This window comes from Falco biarmicus, chromosome 3 (genome assembly GCF_023638135.1).
Source record: "Falco biarmicus isolate bFalBia1 chromosome 3, bFalBia1.pri, whole genome shotgun sequence".
Classification (NCBI taxonomy): domain Eukaryota; kingdom Metazoa; phylum Chordata; class Aves; order Falconiformes; family Falconidae; genus Falco; species Falco biarmicus.
Window position 1 is genome coordinate 19,724,952 of NC_079290.1, and position 24,150 is coordinate 19,749,101.

At 39.4% G+C, this 24,150-nt stretch overlaps 1 protein-coding gene across 4 annotated transcripts in view; it reads right to left on the reverse strand.

The window, feature by feature from the left end:
• COL14A1 (collagen type XIV alpha 1 chain) overlaps positions 1 to 24,150 on the reverse strand; it is a 123,696-nt gene that overhangs the window by 3,586 nt on the left and 95,960 nt on the right. For all 4 annotated transcript variants that reach the window (XM_056332623.1, XM_056332622.1, XM_056332625.1 and 1 more), the window contains 9 exons: positions 23,829 to 23,882; positions 23,318 to 23,413; positions 22,059 to 22,112; positions 20,785 to 20,838; positions 12,327 to 12,380; positions 11,348 to 11,419; positions 9,349 to 9,384; positions 8,853 to 8,919; positions 8,175 to 8,363 (listed from right to left, as the gene is read on the reverse strand). In XM_056332623.1, the coding sequence (XP_056188598.1) occupies positions 8,175 to 8,363; positions 8,853 to 8,919; positions 9,349 to 9,384; positions 11,348 to 11,419; positions 12,327 to 12,380; positions 20,785 to 20,838; positions 22,059 to 22,112; positions 23,318 to 23,413; positions 23,829 to 23,882 (676 nt within the window). The remainder of the gene's footprint in view (positions 1 to 8,174; positions 8,364 to 8,852; positions 8,920 to 9,348; positions 9,385 to 11,347; positions 11,420 to 12,326; positions 12,381 to 20,784; positions 20,839 to 22,058; positions 22,113 to 23,317; positions 23,414 to 23,828; positions 23,883 to 24,150) is intronic.

Genomic DNA, 24,150 nt, shown 5'->3' on the forward strand with positions numbered 1-24,150 from the left:
ATTTTGAGCAAAACTGTGTGCGGTGTTTATTATTTAACCAGGATTACAGTTCCATATGTTATTTTTCATCTAAAAACAGACGGCAGAGAAGGAAGGCGGTAAAAATAAAGAATTATTTGGTTCTTTTTCCCTCCTTTCCCTGACAGCCTCTCAAGGGAAACATGGCATTCCTGGGGTCTTAAACATTCCTGCTGCCATGGTGGTTTCATCGAGGTGGTATGCAGAGGCATCGGCCAGTTTCCAGGCTGTGCTTCCTGCTGGAAAGCTGCCTCTGGACTACACCAAGGTACAACTATTGTAAGTCAGAAGAATCCTGAGAGCCTCACAAAGCTGTCTATAAATTACTGTGTGGCCCAGAAAAGTCAAAGTTTTAATGCTGCAGCCAATTTTCCTGCAAACGTTCACCCACCAAACAGCGGTTCAGCTTAAGATGGTCCCACACATAAACGAAGAGAGTTACCGTGGGTTATTGCGGAGTCTTGCTAAAACACAAGGAAGGAGTTTCAGCCCACTCAAAATCCGTCTGCTCAAACAAAGCCCAGTCCAAGAGTTTCCCAGTCACAAAACTGATGTTCCAACATGCACCGCCATTGAGTTGTGCTCCTGCACTTGCTCACAGCCCTAAATTTCTATCGTTGGGTCTGATCCATGGTGATCACAGATCTAGTAACCCAGAGAAGGCACTACCTTCTTCCAGCTTTCCATCTCCTTCTGCAGTACCACAATGGCATCCTATAAAAACACTCTATACGCAGCGATCACAATGAGCGGTGTCAAACTAAAGTAGGTGTCAAAACTACGAATTCCAGACCCTGAGTTTCCACCGACAACTTGGAAACTCTCATAAAGTCTCTGTTTGATTTGGATAGTTCAAAGACACCAAATCCAGGCTGGTTTGTGGGTCGTTCCCCCCATTTTCCAGACCTCCAAGCACTGGTAATTTCTCTTACTGCTTCACAGCTTCCACACTTTCAGAGTCAAAGCCAATATAGAGCACCTTCGTAAAAACAAAGTAGAAAGAAACAGCTGCTGCCCGTGATGGGGCAGTATCTACAATTTCAACTGACTGGCCTCCTTCCTTCCCTTCTGCTCAGGTAACCGTTGCCTCTTAGGGAAAAACATCTGGAGGACACCTCATTTTTGCAATGAGCCATAGAAGATTTCTTTTTTTCCTTCCTAAGCCAGTTTCTGATGGAAGCAAATAAGTAAGAACAGACTCTTAACTGTGGAAAAAATTGTAATTAAAACTCCCCACTGACAAAGAATTCCTCACATCAAGTTTACAAAATAAGAGTCCACTGAATTACAGGGGATGCGGTATCTGCTGAGGAGTTCTAGGTCTTCTACAGACCAGGAGGCTCCCATGGCAACACATCATGTGGCCCAGTCGTGGAAAACACAGGCCACACCACTGCAATCAGTAACTCCAAACCGAGCTCATCATTTTTAACCTAAGCATGATGAGCTTTTTGTCTTACCTCTACAGGGCTTTTTGCCAGTGTCCTGGCATAGTTTGGGTATTTCCTGTTTCCCACTTGTACCTTTTATTTCCTTCGAATGCATAATTTTGGGGCTTTTTTAGTTTGTTTTTTAATGTCTTTTGGTGACCGGTTGTTTTCTCATAGAGGAAATTATACAGCCATAGCTACTTTTCACAACATTTGCCGTTAGGGGGTCTCCAAAACTTTCCAAGTGTTTCTAGTAACACTGTATTTTACAGGAGAGACTTGGTCACCAGGTGCAGAAATACCATGGCCAAAATAAATTAGCAGAAAGTGTTAAAAAAGAGCAGGTGTGATAACCTGGGTGATGTTTTGCAAATTATTTTGCAAATACCAGGTATCTTCCTCTTACTTCCAGAGGATATTGGGTGAGACAGAGCAAGGTCTTAGATGTTTCATCCCTCAATTTATGGGTAACGAAATGTTTATACAATTATTACTGTAAGTGAAATATTTGTGTTTGGTTGTGCTGACTGTTTAGTCATTGACGATTACAATGCTGCAGCAGTTTCTTCTGAGTCTAACGTTACTCTCTATCTACATCAGCACATCAGAAGTGTTGCCAAATGTTCCTTTGACCAGCGTAGGAATACGTGTGCCAGGGTGTACCCCAGAACGTGCTCTGACCCAGAGGCTCGAACTCCTGCCTGCAAAACACATTGATTGATTGTCGTGATTGACTGAAGGTCAATGGGTCTTAAATGTTTGAATTACTGAGGCATCTTGAAATTTGCTAACATCTTTTCTTCTGGGATTCTTAGCAACATAATAGATGGGATTCCGGCCCTCAGAGACTGTCTTCCGAGTCCAGTGTGAACCTCCTGTTTGCAATCCAGCATTTGTTAGCAGAGATTGCAGTTTCAGTTGGAAGGGCTATCCAGAACTGCCGATGAATGACTGCCTTGCACAGTGTATGCAGGGAGCAGCCCTAGGTGGCAGGTATAGGCTCTAACCTACATTTATATTCCAGGGGGAACCTGCCAAAAAAACCCGTCATCTGTGACCGATAACTGAATTCCACCCATTTCATAAAGGCAAATTTTTCAGGCAAACCTCTTGTCCTGCATTCCAAATGCAGTTTGCAGATACCTAAAAATTTGCTTAGCCCTGGCCTCCTTCAAACATACGGAGAGGTTTTTTTCTGTTGCAATTCCCTGCTTCTGCTGCAGGCCTCTTAACAAGGCCAGCTCATCTACACTGTCTCTTGCCAGACACGACCTGTAAGGAAATGTTTGCCAGTTGCAAAAGGCAAAGTCTGCATGTGTGGATTACTTTGATCATAAGAAGGCTGGCCCACGATAACCATCTGGAATCTACACAGATGTTTAGTACAAGGACCACTGCTTATCCTACTGTACAATAACGTTACATGGTGACTTCAAAGACAACAGCCACAATGTTTTCAAATCACAGCCTTCCATGCACTCAGTTATTATTCTACACACATAAAAGAGCACACACCCATACGTGATGTTCACAGAGTGAGCTACAGTAAGAAATGATAAATATGGAACAAATCTGCCCAGGCTAAGGATAAAATGTTCATTCTGGAACAAGTTATGAAGCTTTTGTGCAGGGCAAACCTTCTTTGAAATCACAGGGATATCAGGTTCCTAAAACAAACATACTGCAGGCCAAGATACAAGTCTGCTTCAGGTTTCTTTTAGTCTAATTTCCAATAAAGTTTACCCAAGTGCATGAATAGCCTCTCCTAAGGCAAAACTCACATGAGTTTATGAAATCAAGCACTCCACGGGCTTCCCGAATGGACTTTCCAACAAAAGCTCTTTAATGAGAGTAAGCTAACAGATTCACAGACCTCTTGTGGTCACAGCTAATGGCTCCCTCCTATAAATGACAGAACATTCAAAATTCACCCATTTCGCTTTCTGTCAAGGTCATCTTTGCGTTCCACTGGAGCACAGCTTACAGAAAGTCCACCAGACATCACTCTCCATGTATGTTACTGCATGGTTAATCACTCCCAGGGATAAAAGCGTGTATCAAAATTTGTCATTTGAGTTAAAGTCGGTTCACATTCTAGTAAGTGTTTTCATATTTGTGCTCTGGACACACTACAGCAATACCATCAAACTGTCTCTCCCCCTTCACACTAACCACTTTCTTTATGTCTTGTCCCCATCCAAAATAAGCAATGGCTTATTTTTCAGCCCCATGGAGATCACAACCATATGAAATCAATTATTTTCAACATTCCGCTAAAGATACCTTTGATAGCATCAGTTATTAAAAACAAAACCAAAATCATGAGCATATTCTCTAGCAAAGAAAATTAAATGACCATGGTTTCTGCAGAAAATAAAATCTTAGGTATTGCTTATCTATTTTTGTCTTTAAGAGAATACTGTCCTTTGAGGAGAACTGCATATTGCAACTAAGAAAAATTAAACTGCTATCAAAAATGTCCTCTTTCAAAGATACTCATTTGTAACTGTAACATATCACATGGTGATATTTTATGGGTTTTTTATCCAGACGAAGCTAAAATTGGAAATGAAAATATTCAATTGACTCAAACGGCAGAAGTTCCATTTAATATCGTTGGAATGTTGCCATCAGAGCTGTAAACAGGTGGCTTTTGATAACAGATGTTTAACTAATTCTTTCACGTAAAGCCAGGAAGCAGATACGGATGAAGCTATACTTCAGTATAGTGACTTTCCCAGTGACAGGTTAGGTATTTACTGTATTTTAATCATATTGGGATGGAGTGAGTAGCCTAAGTTTTATGTATCACTTCAGGACATGTCATAAGAGCAGAAGTCCATAAGAGCAGTAGTCAAGAATAATTGCACTTTCACAGCATCTGAAAGCTAGAAGTGCCTCAGCCTAATTTTTTATACTTCTTTCACATTTTTCCTCAAAGCTGAGAAAACTATCCATGTATTATAAAAAGCAGAGAAAGAAAAATGAAGAAAAAACTATGCTGAAACTTTACTTTTATAAATTATTTTGTGGAAGCCCAACTACTTCCCGAGCACTGAGAAGCCAGGCACTAGTTATTTAAGTCCTCATAAACATAGAATCAAAACAAAAGAATTGGCTGAAACAAAAATAGAAACCAGTGCTGTGAACTAGTTAAAATTAAAATAGAGATGAGTGCTGTGAATTATCAGTGGCTGGGTTTGGGTTTTTTTTCAAACTTCTACATTTATGCAAATATGTAAAAAGAGCAAAATGCTGGTAAATTATCTGGGATTATATACTACAGGGGACTGATTACACGATGTAGCCTCCTTAATCTTTAAGTCACTGGTCCAATTCAAATGGCCTGCTGGGGCACCAGTAAAAGGCAAATATTGCTAACAAACACTGAGATTGCCAGAGAGGTTTCTTTTCACATCATTAGAAAAATACAACAGATAAGACTCCACAATGTACAGCTAAAACAATAGTTAGCTGGGAAAACCAAATAGCAAATGTCTTTTAGTGTGATCCTAATCCGTTCACTTAGGCTTCCACTGGGAAAAGCAGATCTTAGCTGGCAACAGACACTGAGCACTGAATCTGTCAAGACCATGACTTATCCTTTCTCACCGAGGTGGTCTTTCTTGGAAGGACCAGCTCAGTTACTAGTGAGAGAATACATCCAGGAATGGGACAGCCTGGACCTAGAAGTTCATGTGGAGGTTTCCAACAAAACTCCAAAACACTCGCTCAATCCAAGCCTCTTTCCAAAACATCTGATTAACGCTTGGCAGAGTGACAAGGTAAACAAGGGAAAAGAAGGTATTGGCCAGGCAAGTGAGCAGGGAAGTTCACTGATGTCAAGATCTCTCACTGCTGACATTTTCCAGCAAAGCTCTCTTTGGTGCAGGATTTCTAACCAGTTCCACACACTGCTTTCAGAAGTTCCCCCTTCTTACAGGCTGGGGTTAAATGGGTGGTGGGCAGGGGAGGTGAGCAGGAGGAAACATCTACCCTCCCCCCACCTTTTCTCTTCCCAGTCTACCAGCACCTGGCCATGCAGCTCAGAGCCAGTAACAGGTTCTTGCAGCAACACCAATAGTTTGAACCCGGAGGGAACAAAAGCAATGCTACTCGATAAACAAACGGGTCTTTTTTCCTTCTAATGTCTATTACTTTTTAGTACGCTCTATGGACACTGCTTTTGCTGTTGCAGTGCATTTTCTGTACTCAGAGGTGGAGTCTGACTTTTCAGAGTTGCTAACTTGGCACTGGTTTTGAACATTAAACTGATTTCATATACAACCAAAATGCCGATGACATCAGCGAAAAGAAACACATTGCTCATAAAGACTTCCAAGTGGCTGTCTGGAGACCTTCAGGACAGTACTGTACATCATGACTTGCTGAACAAGTTAAATACAAACAATGCTTCAGAACACAGCAAGGGATGGGGGCCGAGTCCATTTACCCTCCCTCTCTGTATTCACTGGAAACTAAACCCCCTTCTATCCAGAAGCAGAGCAATTTTAGTCTGCTACTTGACTCTCCGAGACGTAGCTGGAATCAAGTGAGAATTGGGAATGCACAAGAAACTTCCAATCATTTTCCACAAGCATGAAGCTGGTAAAAATAGTTTTTACTTTTCACTGCTGCATTTTGAGGTTAGCTTAGAGCAATTCCTTAGAAATGGATTCTGAAATATCCCAAGGGTCTGTACAACTCAAAAGGTATCTTTCTGCTAAATAAACTGCTTCTATATCAAGCACACATCGGTCTAAAATTTCAGTTGCTTCTGAAGAAATCGAATCCTCAAGGACTAATAAACTAGTCTATATTTTTACCTAGTTTCTGAATGAGCTCCTTCCTCTTCCTTCCAGATTCTGTGCAAGGCTCCAGTTACATGAATGTCCTAAAATCCATTTTCACTTCAAATGAACGAGCCAATTATTTTGCCTTTAAGTTTACATATAGATTCTTGATTCTTAAAACAATCTAATTTTAAGCTATAAATACTGCAAAACACTCCCACCATTCGGCATCACATTTAATGAAAATCTGCAGAGATCTCTGGCTGTCTGCTAATAGTTCTTCAAGTATGCTTGATAAGAGCTTGCTCTTTACCAGGTATGAAATTCCACACAAGCACTACCTGCCTAAATGAGTGGAAAAGAGTAATATTCTTTTTTAGTGTGGTTTTACCATTTCTGTACTCACTCTTGTTGGCAACGCTGCTTCCCAGCTATTATCAGTAGTGGGTTAATCCACGTTGTGTTTCATTTAAATGACTATATCTATTAACTGTGATTTCATAGTAGTACAACATGCTGGTCTGGGCCTCAGCACAACAAAGACAACGGAAAATACATGCTAAGCACTGGCCAGGTTTCCCTTTTCGTAGCCTGGCATTTTGGTTCCTCCATTCCTGAAGCCCCACCAAAATTAGTCTGTGTCCTAAAACAGACCCTGCCTGAGAAGCCATTTAAAATACTCTAGCATTAGTATGGAAGCAACTACTCTGAAATCTACATTCAGCATCCCCAGGTCACTTCTTTTAAAGTCAGTTCCTTACTTGCAGTCTCTTTCAATTTTCTTTTCTACCTGTCTCCCGCTCCCTCATTCCTCCTTTCTGGACAGTGTCTGGTGTTTGCTCAACTGGAGCAGGCAGCAGCATGACTGAGAGGCCAGTGCCCTAAACCTTGCCTCTTTTTTTCAAGAATGCAATTAGAATTACAGTCTTAAGCAGAAGAAAGGACCCATACACTCACAGATTCACGCAAAGACTTTCTTTGGAAACAATGTTTTAACTCTGGTCATCATGGCTACCGTGAACTGAAACCATTAAGCTCCAGAACTGAGCAGCCTTCATAGCTATTAATTTTTAAAATCCCAGTTAGCAGATTTTGTAACAGCAACACCAATTCATCGCTTTTGAATATCAGAATTTGTCTCTTGGGTTTTTGGTCACGTCCTCATACGATGGTTTTCAAAGCACTTTCACAATTACGGATCTCAGTACTACCTCTGTGAAGTTACTGCTACTCCATTACACCAAAGATTGCCAGGGTTGCACAAAGAGAGAGTAAATCAAAACATGAGGCTTGTTTCTTTATTAGGCAGTGCTGCTAGAGGAAAGGCAAAAGGGATCTAGCCTACACCTAAAAAAGAATACAGAAAAGAACTCTTCTAAATGAACAGGTAATTGTATTACTTCTTTCTGACCTCACCGTTTCCTCTCCTTGATCCTCTCAACCCCTCATAAACTAGGACTTTTCCCCTCTTATCATCAACCTGGCTCCTTTCAGATGATCATAATTAAGAAATGTTCAGACTGACATATTTCAAGTTTAGCAGAAAAGGTCAATCTCTCCCCAGCATGGACCTGTCAGTTTTGCAGCTGACTTTCTTCAAAAGCTCCTTTGCTTACACATTTAGCGATCCATCTCACTTCAGAGCCCTTCTAAGATGAAAGCATGCTGTGATGGAATGTGCCCAGTTAGATGCTACCAATCTTTCATCTGTTTAGGCATTAAATCTCTGTCTGACCCTGCCAAATCACACGTGCCAAAGCCTGCGTTTACCTTCATGACTGAGTCTCTGGAGCTTTCATTACGGTCTGTGTTGAGCTCACCAATCAACTAGTGAGAACACTGTTGTTCTCACCTTTAGCCAGGAGACACGAGCCATCAGAATGTATCAGGAAAGCAGAGGTATGTTTTTGTACGTGTGAAGTACGAAGCCTACCTCTTTCTCCTGGTCTTCCTGGTTGACCAGGGCTTCCTGGAAACCCTTGCATGCCTGGTGATCCTTGCTCACCCTGTGGCCCTGGAGCCCCTGGCCGTCCTGGCTCACCAGGAGGTCCCGCAATGGTTCGTGTTGAGACAGACTGACTTGGAATCTGGTTCAGAATTGAGTTATATCTGGCCATATGACCTGTCAGGAAAAAAAAAGGTCATAATGTTCAAGTTGCAGTGGAGAATCTGGTTCAGCTGAGTTTGAATAGAACACTGGCAGGTCCTCAAGGCTGTGGTTTGTCATGCTTTGATAATACACTTTTTGGTGAAGAAACAGGAAAAGGAATAGGGAAATAGAAGAACTGTTACGTAGAATTTTATTTCCTTGCTTTGGTGGGGTTTTTTGTATTTTATGTCTATAAAATTTAAATCTGCTGCAGCAGAAGCTGGTGTATACGATATCTTTCAGACAATTCAGGCTTTTTTTTTTTAGACGGTTGATGCTAATCAGCTCTAGTTGGATAGAAAACCAGTTGAACATAAACCTAGTTCAAACACAAATCCTGACTGTCTAGCCTAAAACAAACAGATCCCCTTGGATGCTTTGAAAAGCCTCATATTTGTAAGTAATTGTAGCAGGAAAAGATCTATTCTAGAAATAGAAACATTTGACTATCGATGGATTTACCCTGGATGAGTTGTTCACACACTTGACGGGCAACTGCACGCACCATTGCTTGGGACTGGAGATCACCCTGGATAACAACAGCAGCAGTGTCATAACACAATTTGTTGCATCGTTTCTGCTCCAAAACACTTAAAGTAATTAAAGGCATTTATTATCCCTGAGACATTGTGTCCTCTCAGATGAGAAAAAAAGCCAAAGGAGTCTTGGGATTTCCCTGGTTCCCATTACTGTTTTTAGCCATCAAACAGAGGTCTGAGAAGATAACCCTAAAGAGAGATTTGGGGGCATGCTTAAAGGCACATACTTCTCACCTTCAACACATTAATGTAGCTATATATAAAACAATGTCTGAAAAAGAAGGAAAGTTTGCTTGATTGCATAGAGAAAACTATTGTGCCTGTAAACACAGAGAAACATTAATTGCTGGATAACGCTTTTTATGAAACAGAAGGCCAGACAGGAAACAAAATGGTGGCTAATGTGAACACAAACTTACCCGTTCACCCCGTTCACCCTTAGCTCCAGGAGGACCCTATGAAAAGATTCAATAAAAAATTAATTCTCATTTTGTTCTTGCTCACAAATTTTAACACCTAAGCAGTCTCCCTTGCAGCATTACAGTAAAAGGAGAAAAAATAAACAAGGAGCAAGGTTTCAGAAAGCTACATGACAAAAACAAATACAGTTTTTCCATTTCTGTATGCAACAAAGTGTTGATCTTCAGCAACTACATGGCAACAATGACTTTCTCAGGGAGTTGTCATATACTGAATTCTTTTGTTTAAAATGGCAGCAAGCGCAGGTCACCAGATGATGCATTTCACATGGATGAACTGGGTCTAATTATCACTGAGTATAAGGAAGAGAAGTCTGGTGGGTGACAAAATATGTCTGAAATTTGTAGCATTTGCTGCATGAAGACTCTGCATCTTCTAAGAACAGAGTCCGCAATGGGATTCAACTGCACAGAAAATTAAGTATGACATTAGAGATAACGTAATAATGTAATGATGGTAAGGATCATTACGGATTGGAACAAGTTGTCCAGGGCAGCTACAGCTTCACCTACGGAAACTTTTGGGGTAGGATTGACATCTCTCAGAAACTCCTAAAGTGAGGAAATGTCTGCATGAAGAGATAACCAGCCAACTGGTGCATGGTTAAAGCACAGCTTATTCTATCCTGAGAAAGAAGAAACTCCTACAAAGACTGCAAGATTATTTCTAGGTCTCATTTCTATTACCCTACCTTTTGGGAAAGGCAGTTACTGAAGCTTAATAATTTTTCACCCACCTAGCTGTTTTCTCAGAACGACTAGAGTCTAAACATTCACAGCAGAGGGCTTACATGACTCACAGGAATATCTAGGAAATTTAGTTCCATATCTGGAACATGTGTTTGGACAGGAACAGAATAGTCAGCATGTTATACGTTGATAGTAATAAGTTCCATAGCTCATCAAATCTCCTTAGTAGATTTCATGATTACACTTAGAAACTATGCAGAACTGGGCATTAGGTAATTATCTTTGCTTATATATTATCAATCATTTCATTTCTACCTAACGAAATAAAAATGCTTGCACTGGACTAAGTCTCCAAAGCAGACTGGATTTTGGAAAGAAAAATTTCTATTCTACAAATCAAGTCAGAAATACACACCATCCCATTCTGAACTCTCTAAAAATTAAATAGAACATTCACTGTGATATATGGAAAAAAACCTAAGCGGGCTTTATAATTAACCAAGTGGTCAAATGTTAAAATGTGAATACACAATACTAACTGCTACAGAGAAAAAGAGGTCCACTGTAAATCCTCTCTTTTCTGTAATATACACGCTCATTTTATAGATATATTCCTTTCTTCTAGTTAAACTGGGAGGTTTTAATAATACAGAAAATAATATCTGAAAGACAAACCTAGTATTAGAGGTTCCTAATGCTAATTTTAGATATCGAGGGTGTAATATTCCACTCAGTGAAACTGACGGTCAAATCTATAATAACAACCTACAACAAGCTCTGATCATTAGTCAGTACTTCTGATGTAAACCCAAAGTAACCACAAAAGCCAGCTTTTTATTCATGCAATATTTTCATCGTTTGAAAATCAGAATAATAATTTGGAAATATTTAGGTTAGTAAATGGCATACTTTAATTTCCCAAGAGTTGCTTGAACTGCAAAGGGGAAAAAAGGGGAAAGTAATTACATACAGACTACAAATTCACATAGGGTTATGTTTTTAACTTCTGTGTTTTCGTCTTGTGTTTTGACTCTGTAATCCCTATATCCCAAACATTGTAGGTAAGATCAACAAATAGATTTAATTTTGAAGAATGAACAAAGACAGACTAACATGATGCTTTTTTTAGCCACTAACTGCAAACAGATCATAAGCCATAAATGTTGAGGCATCACTGTAAAACACTGAAGCCAGGATCAGAAACCAACTAATGCACAACAGCAAATATAGCAATATTTATTTTACTTACAGGAGCTCCAACATCACCTTGTGGCCCCTGGCTTCCAGTAACACCTGGAACACCTGGAGCACCAGGTATGCCCTACATGGAAAAAGAGAAAGAAAACAGTGGTGATGACAATCAACATCCATAAAAGCTGATTAGAGAAATAATTGTGTGATGGAGAAGAAGTGCACAAAGCAGACGGTACACAGTTCTGCCAATCAAAGACTGGAGATTTTGGAAGAGAGGACTAAGTAGTACATGCTGCAGGAAAAAGAGCACCAGAAGCACAGCTCTGAGGAAAGCACTTGAGAAAAATGGACTTGTGTTGCTTTCTGGAACGGTTTTTCTGCTGAATGGCTAGACTGAATCTTGTGATGATACTACCGTGTTCAGGGGGAATGACATAGAACATTCTTTGTAAAAAGAACAGGATTGCTTGGCGAGTTCTCAATAAAATCAGCAATTTCACCCAACATCTTAAATCTGTCAAGAAGACGTTAACTTTGCTTAGCTGCCCTAGCTGAGAAGGATGAGACTAATTGTAGATGCAACACACACCTTGCTTTGAAGGCTGAATGCAGCTTCTGCTGTCTTCCTTGGTTATTCTATGTGAGCATTTGAATACCTGCACTCACCTCCAGCCTCCAGTCCAAGCAAAACTTGCAATTCACTTCAACTAACAATCCTAACTGGGATTTCTTACAAAAAGGAAGTCTTATTTCAAATGTTAGGCTAATTCCCTTTATATAGTGCAGTTACTTGACTAAGAACAAGATACCAATCTATTGGTGGAACAACCATCTCCCCTTCCCATGGGAGACATTTTTTCTTGAGGTAAGTAAGTGCAAAGAAATGACACTGGACAAGCAGCTCTCTGCAACCCCATGCATCACGAGAATTTTAATTTCCAAGGAAAACCTTTGGCCTTGGTCTGTCCACAGAAGGCTAAATATCCCTCCAAATCTTACTGACTACTGTAACAAATTCCACGCGCAATACTCACCGTTGGGCCAGGAGGTCCTTGTGGGCCTGTGGGTCCATCTTTGCCAGGAAGACCCTATAAAAGAGAAATACATGCAATTTTATCAGCTTTTTATATGTACTTCGTGAATCTGTTCCATTTCATCTAAAAGATTTTTTCTTTCCTTTTTGTTCTTGTTTTTTCTTAAATTAATAACTGGTGGTAGTGGTTTCTTGGAATAAAATTCCCTTATTTGCCCTGGGGAGGTTTTATTTCTGCAAAGGAAAAAGAGTGTCACCGATATTTGAAAAAAAATAACCCAACAAAACCTAACTAGTCTCACAATGCTTTTGAAGTAAGAAGCAGCAACGCAAAACTCTGCACCGGCAGTTTTCACCTCTGAGTGGATTTCACTTATAACATTGCTATAGCAAGGTAAATGAGGGGGTTTGCTGTCAAACTTCTCTACCACAAAACGGGTCACGCTTCTACATCTGTTCTCACTGGTTGCAACTATTCACAGTCCCACTGATTAAGTGCTGAAAGATGGCAATTGAGAGTCCACCTCTCTGCCCAGCAATACTGTACATATGTACTAGCTATCACCGAGGTCCTGATTCAGGAAGTAGCAGGAATGCTCATGTGGTTTACATTATGAACGTGCTTCAGAGCTTCCAGAAACGAGAGCCAAAAACTATAGATAACTTGGAAAGTGGAAAGCAAGCAAATCATAGAAAAAAGACTGACCAGATGTAGAAGAAACACACCACTAATAAAGTATTCTTGCAAATTAACCAATATGCACATTTTGTATCCACATGCTATAAAGCATAGGTTTCTGACCAGCCTGCTGATGTCAATTCTTTAATTACTACACAGCCTAAAAAGGAGAAGTATGAACTTATCTCTGGCTCAAGACCAGAATATGGAGGTGAGAGTAGAAGGAAAGAGGGGGTTTGAAAATGTTTATGCTGACACACAGTAAAGAACATTCTAGGCCTCAGTATCTCAAAGAGCTTCAGAAAAAAAAAAAAATCACAGCTTTTTCATTTTTTACTTTTTTTCTGAAACTTTATTTCTGACATGGTTTTAGTAATGAATATAGCATGAACTACTAGTTTTGTGCTTTACATAATTTGGAAACTATGATTCAAGCCTGCTATCATATGGCATTAAAAAAAACTGGCTGGGGAATATTATCTGCCATATACCTGGAAAGGATTTTTTAAAAGTCCACCAGAAGGGTGTTTTTGATGATAAAATAAGCCACATAGTCAACTCATATTATGTCATCTATGCATCCTTAGACTTGATAAGGAAATATTTTCCTATTTCACAATGTAGCCAGATGGTTCCTGAAGCTTCAGGGACCAAAGCAGCTCCCCTATCATGGTAAGAACTAAAGCAAATGTAACAAGTGAGTGGCATCAAATAAAAGATACTAATAGTGTCTCTATCACGGTACTTTGAAGACATATACAGAGAAAAGATTGCTTAGCTCAGTTAAACAAATCTGCAAAAGAAAGTGTGTTCAGTCTTCAAAACTGGTGTTTCTAAAGGAAACAGAAAATAGTATAAGGAACTTTGAAATGCATTACAAATTATAAAATAGGGTTTCTGATATTCTCTGGCAGAAGCATTCAGTTGTGAAAAATGTTTTGAAAAATTCAGTGATAGATCTTCACAGTTCTATAGTAACATGGAAGTCCCTAACAGATAACGCAAACTAGACTTGTTTTCATAACAGTAAAACCTTCAGGGAGACTGATACCTTCATATTTACAGGTATGTTTCACTTTTTAAAGCATTTATTTTTGATCAGTCCTAAAGCAGGATGAAAACTGGTCAGACCCTCTTAAGGGCTTAATTTAAATAGGAGGAGGGAAATGTAGAGCTTTCTACTAACTTCTAGGATCTAGTGGGGCTTCACACAAGCTTCTAAAGAAAAATAATGCTGTATGGCCCTCCTCCCATCCCAGTTAAAGAGTAGAATTACCAGTACGATCAGAACGACATTTCCTTTCAACATATTTCTTTCTTTCAACAATTCATGTTTCAACAATTTCTTTCTTTTGAGCAGCGTTCTTACTCTTGGCTGCTCAAGAATCATCCCCTGTCCATTCTACAATTCATTTCTCTTGGCACTGTGTCTGTATTGCTTGCCCACAAAAAAATTGCCTCCTACCATATTTGTTAGATGTGGAAATTGCTATTTATAAATGAAGTCAAAGAGAGGTTTGGTTCAACAAAGATCGGGACAGTACCTATTCTCTTATACAGGTAAAAGTCCAAAGATACAAATCTGTGCTGCCAGCAGGGTTGGAAGTGATGTTACTCAGACCATCCAATGGCCAGAACGGATCTGATGATACTCATTCTGAACTTGTGAGTAGTTAATAGGTACCAGGAAATTGGCAGGAAGACTGGGAATGTATTTCTTCTGGCTCTTTCTCTCATTATCTTTTTGGTCCATGTAACATAGATGAAAAGACAGCACTGTGAGAATTCACAAAGTTGTACTCCGAGCACTGAAGCCCTAAAGATGTTATTTACCCTCCCATTTCTTGAAGTCTCGTGTTTGCTCAACCACCTCCAGAATGACTGGGGGAATTACACAGCACAACAGCGCTTTCTCTCTGATGAGTCACATCCAGGGCAGGAATGACGGATCAGAGCCACTGAATGTCCCCCATGGAGCTGCAGATCCAAAAGCAGGATGGGACAGACTTTGATGCGTGACCTCAGATGCATGGCAGTTTAGAATCAAGGTGTATATTATATTGAAAGGTTAACTTAAATCAGGACATATTTTGCTAATGGCAGGATAAACAATTATGGAGAAACACTGTAGTTATGACAGATTTTTTTTTTTATAACAGATTTTATTGGCCAGAATACAAATGACATTACAGAACGTAGGCACCACCTAAATCCCTGTAAAATCTCACCTCTTCTGAATTCAGTACTGCTGCTGATCTCACTATAAACTCTTCAGCTTTTGGTAGCCTGGAATTTGTTTGGGGTACTTGTGGAGTTATGATTTTTCAAGTAGCCCTAGATGCTGTGGCAAAACCTTAACTGAAGCTACTGAGCCCAGGCTTGAAAGACTTTCACGTACAGCCTTTAAAAACAAAACAACACTGCAGGCTGGGACCCATGACTGTCTTGTCTTTTTTTTATTTATTTAATTTTCCTCATTTTTTCTCCTTTTTCTGATGAAAAATTAAAAAACAAATATTCCCGCTTTCAAGATAAAACATCGTGATCATCAGAGAAATATTACTAAACACTATCTCAGTCTATGAATCTAAGATGTAGCTTGCAAAAGATTTTGCACCAACATGAGTTATTTTTAATTAAAGCTAACCCAGAAAAAGAGCAGAAATGTGGGTGGATTTGGTTTTTATTTTTGAAACATTGCTCAGAACACACAACCCTTATTTAATCAAAATAGGCTAGTTCTGTCTTAACACCCAATGATGTTGACTTACCTTCTCCTCTTTTTCCTTATGAAACTATCAGTGCCATCCACAAACTGGTAGTCTGAAATGATTTTACTATTAATTCCTCAAAATTCATTTCTTGCATATCTTTTGTTAATCAGTCATATTTCTCCTCCAGGATTTGCAGTGTGCTATTAAGATTAACATCTGGAAGATAATACTCCTTCCTTTGTGTATCCCTTTGACTATGCCTTTGCTTGTCAATAAAGAGAAAAGATGTGACACAGCTCATATCAACATACATAACTGCATTTCTGTGGCTTTGTGGAAAAGAACCAGGGGCTCCCAGGGGGCAAACAGGTCAAGCACCAGTCATCAGCATGCCCCTGCAGCAAAGGCAGAAAACCACATCCTGGCTGTAGGAGCGCAGCCAGCAGGTTCAGTTGAAGGTTCAGGAAAATGCCCCTTGCTCTCCACTGAGAGCTTTTAAGACTACATCTGGACTTCTGTGTCTACTTCTGGTCTCCCCAGTACAACGCAGACTGACATACAGGAGCAGGTAGAGTGGAGGGACATGAAGGTGTTCAGGGGCTTCATATGTCACAGGACATATGAAGAAAGGTCAAAAGAAGTGGGTTTGCTCTGCTTGGCAACCTTATTGCTGTCTAAACTACCTGACCAGAGGCAAAAGAGATGTAACAGACTCTTCTCAGAGGTGCATAGTGATAGGACAAGAGGCAACAGACATATGTGGAAACAAGGGAAATTGTGATTAAAAGTTGGGAAAAAAATGTTACAATGAAACTTAATATTGTCATGGGTTGCCCAGAGATGTTGTGGAATCTTCATACTTGGAAGTGTTCAAGACTCAACTTAACATGGACCTGAGCAACCTGATCTGAACAGACCTGTTTTGAGCAGACTGTTGGACTAGATGTCCTCTGAAGGTCCCTTCCAGCCTTTGTTTTATGACTCTATAAATCCCGCTAAAAGAACGTGCATCTGAACTCCCTACTGGAAATGGCTTCTGATCTATGCTGTCCCCTAAACAATGTCCTGAAAGAGTTGGTCCAGCCCAACACTCCCAAGAGGAATGACAAGCATTACACTGCATAGGTCACTAGCCAATGCTTAAAATCCTGTTCTGGCAGTATCTAATTTACTAGCCTACAGACAAAGGCTTTGTGTCTCAGCTGGTCTCTTTGCCCTTTTGCTCAGAGTGAGCTCAAGAGGGGCCATCAGCAGCTGAAGAAATGTTTGAGACTGAATCATTCTTTCTATCAGTTAGAGGTATCTTACTGCAGATCGGTGTCTTCAAGCACAGTAAGGCAACATTGGTCAATGCTTCTGGACTCCAAACTATCTGCAGCAGCTCAGCAAGAGAAATCGATCACTTGACAGTTTAACTCTGTGGTTCCACCCCAGCAGACATATAGGGAAGCACATCCAACAGAGCTTCCTCCGTAACTTTTTAACCTGCTAAGGAAGAACCATGCCTCTTTGCCAAGGAGAAACTTGGCCAGGAGAAGACACTCCTAAGGAAACTACCAGGCAACTGCAAGCAGTAACAATGTCATGGACACGAGAGATACAAACTTGGGAGTCAGTGTAATAGAGATCTCTCCCTACATTATGTCATCAAGCAGAGCATGCTTCCCACTCAGGATGATATATTAGGCTTCTCTTGTTGCAGCTGTGTAGATCTATCTCTCGGGAAGGCCTGCACTTCACAATAAACAACGGGGATTGCAGTTGTGACCTGACCTTGGATAGCAGCCGTGCAGATATGGGAAAGGGGAGACTTTTCCCCACTCTACCTACACATCTCAACAAGGGTCAGTCACAGTCTGCTTCCAAACTTATATGCTTGGCTGAAAGAGATGTAACCAAAAGCACAAGGGAGTCTAATTACTGTCTACATACTCACCAGAAGCATGATGTTGGTTTGGATTCTCTCCCACGTGCAATTCAAGCTGTATCTTTCAACACGATATGCTTGGGAGAGTTGGTGGAGAAGCACAATCTGTCCTCTTTAGTAAAACTTCTCTATATTGCCAGCTACAAATACGGACAGCAAGAACACCAAACAACCACAGACCCAGCCATAAAATATAAAGAGACAATTTTTTATTTTATAAAATCTTCTATTATACTCTTTTATAACTGGAAGGTGATGAGAGGGGAGGGGACTGTTCCTCATATGGCATCTGAGATGTAGATTTAAACCTGTTGCCAGACAGGTATAAATACTATCACGCATATTCAGAAAGTTTTCTTTATTATCAGAGAACACATTTTTTACTTTGATTCAGCCTTCACATGGTATTTTTATTACATCCCACTCTTTTTCATGGGGAGGGTAATTCATTATGAAAATGATCTTTGTATGAATTCACACAACCGACAGGGGAGATGTTCTATGTCTTAATGAGGTACTAAAACCCAAGAAAAACAAATAAACCAGGGACTAAAAAGTAGAATTTCAGAAATACAAAAAGAGCCTTTATAGACTAATTGTTGAATTAAAACATTAAGAGGAAAAAAGGGACATTTTCTCAACTGAATTCAAAACTAAAACCAGAAATTATGAACACTAGAAATCAAAATAAAAGGGAAGGAAAAAGAACTGTAAAAGTGGTGATTCCAACTGCCAGCAACTGGAAGGAAAAAATCTCCATTCCAGGACTTCCTGAGTCTAATATCATATTATCCCTAGCTCAGCTAAGCTCTCAGAGATCTCCTAATAAATATCAGCCCCATGCTTACCTCCCATTAAAATCAGTGTGATTTAGCCATCTGTTTAAGTACTTCACAGCACTGGTATCACTATAATTAAAATATTTCAATGGACAATAAATACTATAGAGGAGATGATAGCTAAGCTAAGAATAACATATTAAAAATCCGTTCTCGTAGCATAATAGCTGCAAAACAGTTTGGCATCTTGGCTAACAGGAGGAAGCTCAACAAAGAGAACATTATACAAAAAGGCAATTTACTTCTCCAGAATTTTCCAGTACCCCTTTGCTGTTGGTGCAGTTATGCCCTTTAGAATTACGCCTTTCTCAAGTGCTTGGCCTTCAAAGAGACCGCGGTGAAACAACTGGATTGAATCTTCACCCATTAAAAGCAATTTTATGTTGTCAGAACTTCACAGGAATCAAATGAGTTACAACACCATAAAATTAGTATAACGTAATTATTTGTTGCCATAGAAATAATTACTACTGGACAATATTGCATGAGGGTCACACAGAGACAATAACAGGCTAACAGATCTAATTTTATGAGATTTAGGCTATTTATTCAGCTCCTTTGATTAACACCAGAAGAAAGTGAATGCATGAACAAAGCCTTATTACCATATCTATAAAAACTAGCAATTTATGCAATTGGCCTACCTTATTATACGCAACACTGCAGAGAATTCTACAGAATAAGCAGTCCAGGCTGTATCAAAAACCTTTGCTGCACTAGTTTTGCTCCCAGCTTTTCTCAAAAATACCATCTCTCTGCAACAACCTGCTGACTTCCACGTGTGGGAAAACTAGACCACTTCGGAACTGCTGGCTGACACCAAGACATGGCTGAGGGCCTCCGCTGTTAAGCATAAAATTAGCTACAGAATAAAGTAAAAACACAGCATTCTCTTCTCCCTGAACTGCAGAATGCTCAGTGTCCCTCGTGATCAGGAATTCAGAAAATAGAGGCACATACCACTCACATTTACAGCATCTAGCACCAAGTCACCTCAACCTGGCTACGACCAAGATTAAACAGCATAGTGGCAAAAATCCAAATGTCCATCAGACTCCAAGTCTCTATTAACCTGGAGATGAACAGGTGATATCAGCTTGGGAAATTTAGGGGGAAAGATTCCAACACAGCCCAAAAGATGACATTAAAACCATGCAAAAATGAGTTTACATACAAAAGAAGGCATCACAGTATTATGAAGTAGGAAAAGGAATATACTTACTTTCATATTTTACCACAACTTAATTGAAAATCATGAGGCTATTCACCTGATTAGGAGGTTATTCATCTGATGATAATGTTGAATAAACCTTTACCTTAATAGAATTACTTTCTTTTCTTGGTTTTAGAGGAAAAACATTATGCATTGCCCAAATTCTACATTAACTTCAGTGGAATTACTCTAATACATAAAGATATGCCAGTGCTTAAATTCATAATAGTGAGCTCAAATACACGTTTCACTGTAGGGATGTTTTTTTATAACAAGGTCTCAGGTTAAAGCCAGAAATCCAAGGAAGGTCCAGATTTTTCTAAAGTTCAAGTTACATTAACATATCCAAAAAAGGATCATGAATATGTAAATCTTGTTCAAATCAAACTGAAAAGTTATATTTCATAATGAGGTTCTGCTGTAGACAGTAACCTTGTATTGTGCTAACAATAACTTTCCAGCACTTGACTAATAATGAAACAAAACTCTCCCCAAGGAGACAGAGAGGACTTAGGTTTAACTACACACATGAATATGAAAGTTTTTTACTGATTCCTAGACAGACTGTAAATATCTTCATTTGTTCTATCAGAAGCAGAATAAGGTTGACTAAATTTTTATATTAGTATTCAACTTTTCCTGATGTCACCAGTTTCTACAGGCATTGTTCTACATTCATTATTAAATACCCTTCCAGTTGTCTCTGTCGTTCATTAATTACCTAGAAACCAAATTTAGATCATCGCATTTGAGGGCAATCTAATTAGGTACCATGTAACCACCATCTAATTTTAAACTTGTAAGCAAGTAGACTAATTGGCAGTGCTGGACACAAGTGACATCTAGTCCTCCCAAATGCCTTAAACGCAAACATAGTGCATAGCTCCCCATTACTCACTTGGCATTTCTCAACCCTGATCCAGCAGATGAAAGGATACTCCACCCTTCTCTGCTGATTGCACAGTTATGGATCTCCGGAAGCGGTAGAATACAAGTGACGTAAGCTATAATAAATCACCCATGCTGGGAAACATATCCACTAGGGAATGGAAACTCCTAAATGTAAAACGTGTTCATTTTACCTTACCCTTTGACCTTGAGCTCCATCTCTTCCAGGTGAACCTGATGCTCCTGGGACACCCTAAGCATTACAAAGAGAGGGCAAATGATGAGATCAAGTGAACAGAATCCAACTAAATCACTTTCCAATGAAACTGTCACATGCTTTTGGATAAATGTTTTGGATAAATGGAACTAGGAAGTTCAGCAATGGGTGGGATCATAGAAGAGATTCAGTAAAGGAGGTATTTCTGTGAGATGAGAAATGGTTAAATAGGCACTGTTAAAATGCACAGGCTTCATACCCCCTCACTACAATCCCCTGTTAAGAACACTGACAATTTCATTAAGTCAGGCCTCCTGTGCCACTAAACTGAAAAGAGTTTGATTTCCTACATCACTGCAGCATCGTGACAGTGTAACTCCACTGCGCAACATCAGTACCTTAACCTAAAAATATAGCTCCTGTTTCTTTCTCTTGCTAAAATGGAGCCTGTTGCCATATTGCTTGGTCAGTGAAGCAATATCAAAGGGGAAATACCTGCCTGAGCACAACTACAAGTTACATCCAGCAGTTCCCCGTTGCTCAGGTGAAATGTCACACTCTGACTCATGAAGGCTGCAGAGCAGCAGTCTGGGGCCATCACTGCAGTGGTCCAGAAGGCTAACAAAACTCATCTATGAGGAAAGGCTGGATGACTTTACTATCCCTAGCACATATGAGCAAGAAGGGGGAATCTGGTAACAGCCAACAAATACTGGAGTGATATAATCAGCAGAAGAGAAGCATCTAAAAACAGAAGAGCAAATGAACCTGAAAAGCAGCAGTGAATTGGAATGCAATCTCCAGACTAAGTAACAGACACCAAACTGAGTAAGACTGGCTGAATACTTGAGATACAATGAATACAATCTTGTGAAAGATAGCATTAAAAAGATTAAGTGCCCAATCTGTCCTCCTAGATAATTACAGGAGAAATTTAATGGGTTTAAATTGAAAACAAGCAGATGCAATTATTCACTGTGTAAGCAGAAGTCTTAGAGTGGATACTTTTTGAGTCTATAGAAAAGCTATTTCAGTGTTAAACAAGGTCAAGAAAGTAATTGGTTCTTCAGGCCCCAAACGCTTTGGTCACTCCACACCAGCATACCCTAAACTCCTCTTGATTGTAAATCTCTGTTCAAATTCAACCTAACAACACATTTCTAAGCAGTTTTGAATATGTGCCGTAAATCCACAGTGATGTCAATTCAACATTCTAATTTAGTAAGAGACAGGTTAAACAGTAATTTAGGGAATACCTGCAGGCCAGGAAAACCAAGATCTCCCTTCTCTCCCTTTTCACCTGGTGGCCCCTGCAAATTAAGAATCACACATAGTAAACCAAATACATGGTTACTTTCCTATTTTTTTAATGGTTCCTTTCAGCTTCTTTAGGAGAAAAAACCAAACACCAACCAATAAGAAAACAGACTACTTTTCCTGCTGAAGCAAATCTACAGACTCTATTTGCAAAACTAAATGAAGAATTTACAATTCATAATTAACCTGACAAAATACTTCAGAATTAACCTGACAAAACTATAGCCCTTATGTTACAAAAACAGGTAGTTATTTTCTTTTCTCCTCAAAGAAATCTGTTTCTGTGCAGCCCTCAAATGTGCTTTCTATAATTATGAAACCAATGGATTTCTATTAAAACTAGATGTGTTTCTGCAGTACATACACAGAACAGATATAATTTTCTAGATAATAAACTGATTTTAATTAAATTTTATGCAGAAACACAATGTTGCTATGAAATAAATATTCTTATAATTAATGTATTCAGTATTATTCTCTGATGACAGCATCATCAAGAGTATCAAGTAAAAAGTGGCTAAAAAGAAAAAAGCATATTATAACGTAGCAAATTTTCGAAAATGTCTAGCAGAAAGAGATACGTATCTACTACCTTTCAAGGCTTATGTGTACCCATCTACCAGAAACGTACATGAAACATTAGCGCTGCTGGTTCATTATTCTACCAATGTGTCTTTATGATGAAATTCTGAGACTTATTTCACAACAGCATTGCAAACTCCAGGCCTAACCACCTCCTCTGGTGACAGACTCTGTAATGCAGTGAATACTGTTGTTTAATTTTGGCAGCAAATACGGTGTTCTTGCTTGGGCACACCTTTCAAGTCAGAACTGATCCATGATGAGCAATACCACAACCAGGAAAAGATAAAATATTATTTTTTTTATTCTTTTTTGGTGTCATGTTACAATCCCACTGCAATTTTTTTCACTTGTCTCCAGGCTTGGATGCTAATACCTGGGTCATATTCAACCTGTGATCAAATCCCTGCAGCTAACTAAAAATTCAGATGAAATAAAACCAGAAATGTTGGCATTGAACCCACATATACTATAGGTTAAAGCCAAATCTGTAATTTCACTCCAAATATTGAAATTCAGATTCTGATCAGGACACCAAAAGATATTTCAATCAGTCTAAGATATGTGCTGTGCAAAACATCACACAAAAGAACTCTATTGATTTTATAAGTCTCACTGGAAGCCCTTGAATAGAAAGTCCACTGGGTCCTTGTGGTCCTGGAGGTCCTTGGGGTCCAGGAACACCAATTTCACCTCGAGGTCCATCTGGTCCCTAAAGCAGCACAGGACATAAGTTAAACTCTTATCATATGGGCAAATGCAGCTTCTGTTTGAAGAATTAAATACCAATAGACTCAAAAACATCTGAAATATGAGTTAACATTTGATTAAGCAGTTAGGGTTCAGTTTAAAACTGCCTTGTTCCTTTATAAATACAAATACAAAAAAAAAAAAAAAGAGAAGATTTATGCTGTGAAAGCAGCATTCTGAATTTCATATCTTTTATCAAGGAATAAACAGGACAAGCAATTGTTATGAAAAGAGACACACCAAACGCCAATGGCATTTCACTATGCGTTTTCCTCAGCAACATCAGAGACAATCTGGAATTCATTTCAAGGTTTACATGCAGCATAGAGAAACCAAGAACCTGTGCATGTGTCAATTGTAAAGTGCTATAAAAGTACCTTTGGACCTGGATCACCACGATGACCTTTGGCACCTCTGACACCTGGGCCACCCTGTGAAGCACAAGCACAGGACTTGCTGAAAACCAAAACACTCAAATAAACAAAAACGAAATCCAGAGAAGCCCAAACAGTTTTTTCTTGTTCCTGAGGCAGCGTTCAGAAATCAGTGAATATCCTGTTGATATCTTCCACTGGAGTAATTAAACTGAGAACCTACTTAAGCGTGGCCATACACAGAAACAGATTTAAACACAGATGTGGCTAATTTCTAGAGCCAGGAATGCACACCACATAAGCCTCAACATAACACTGAAAGCTA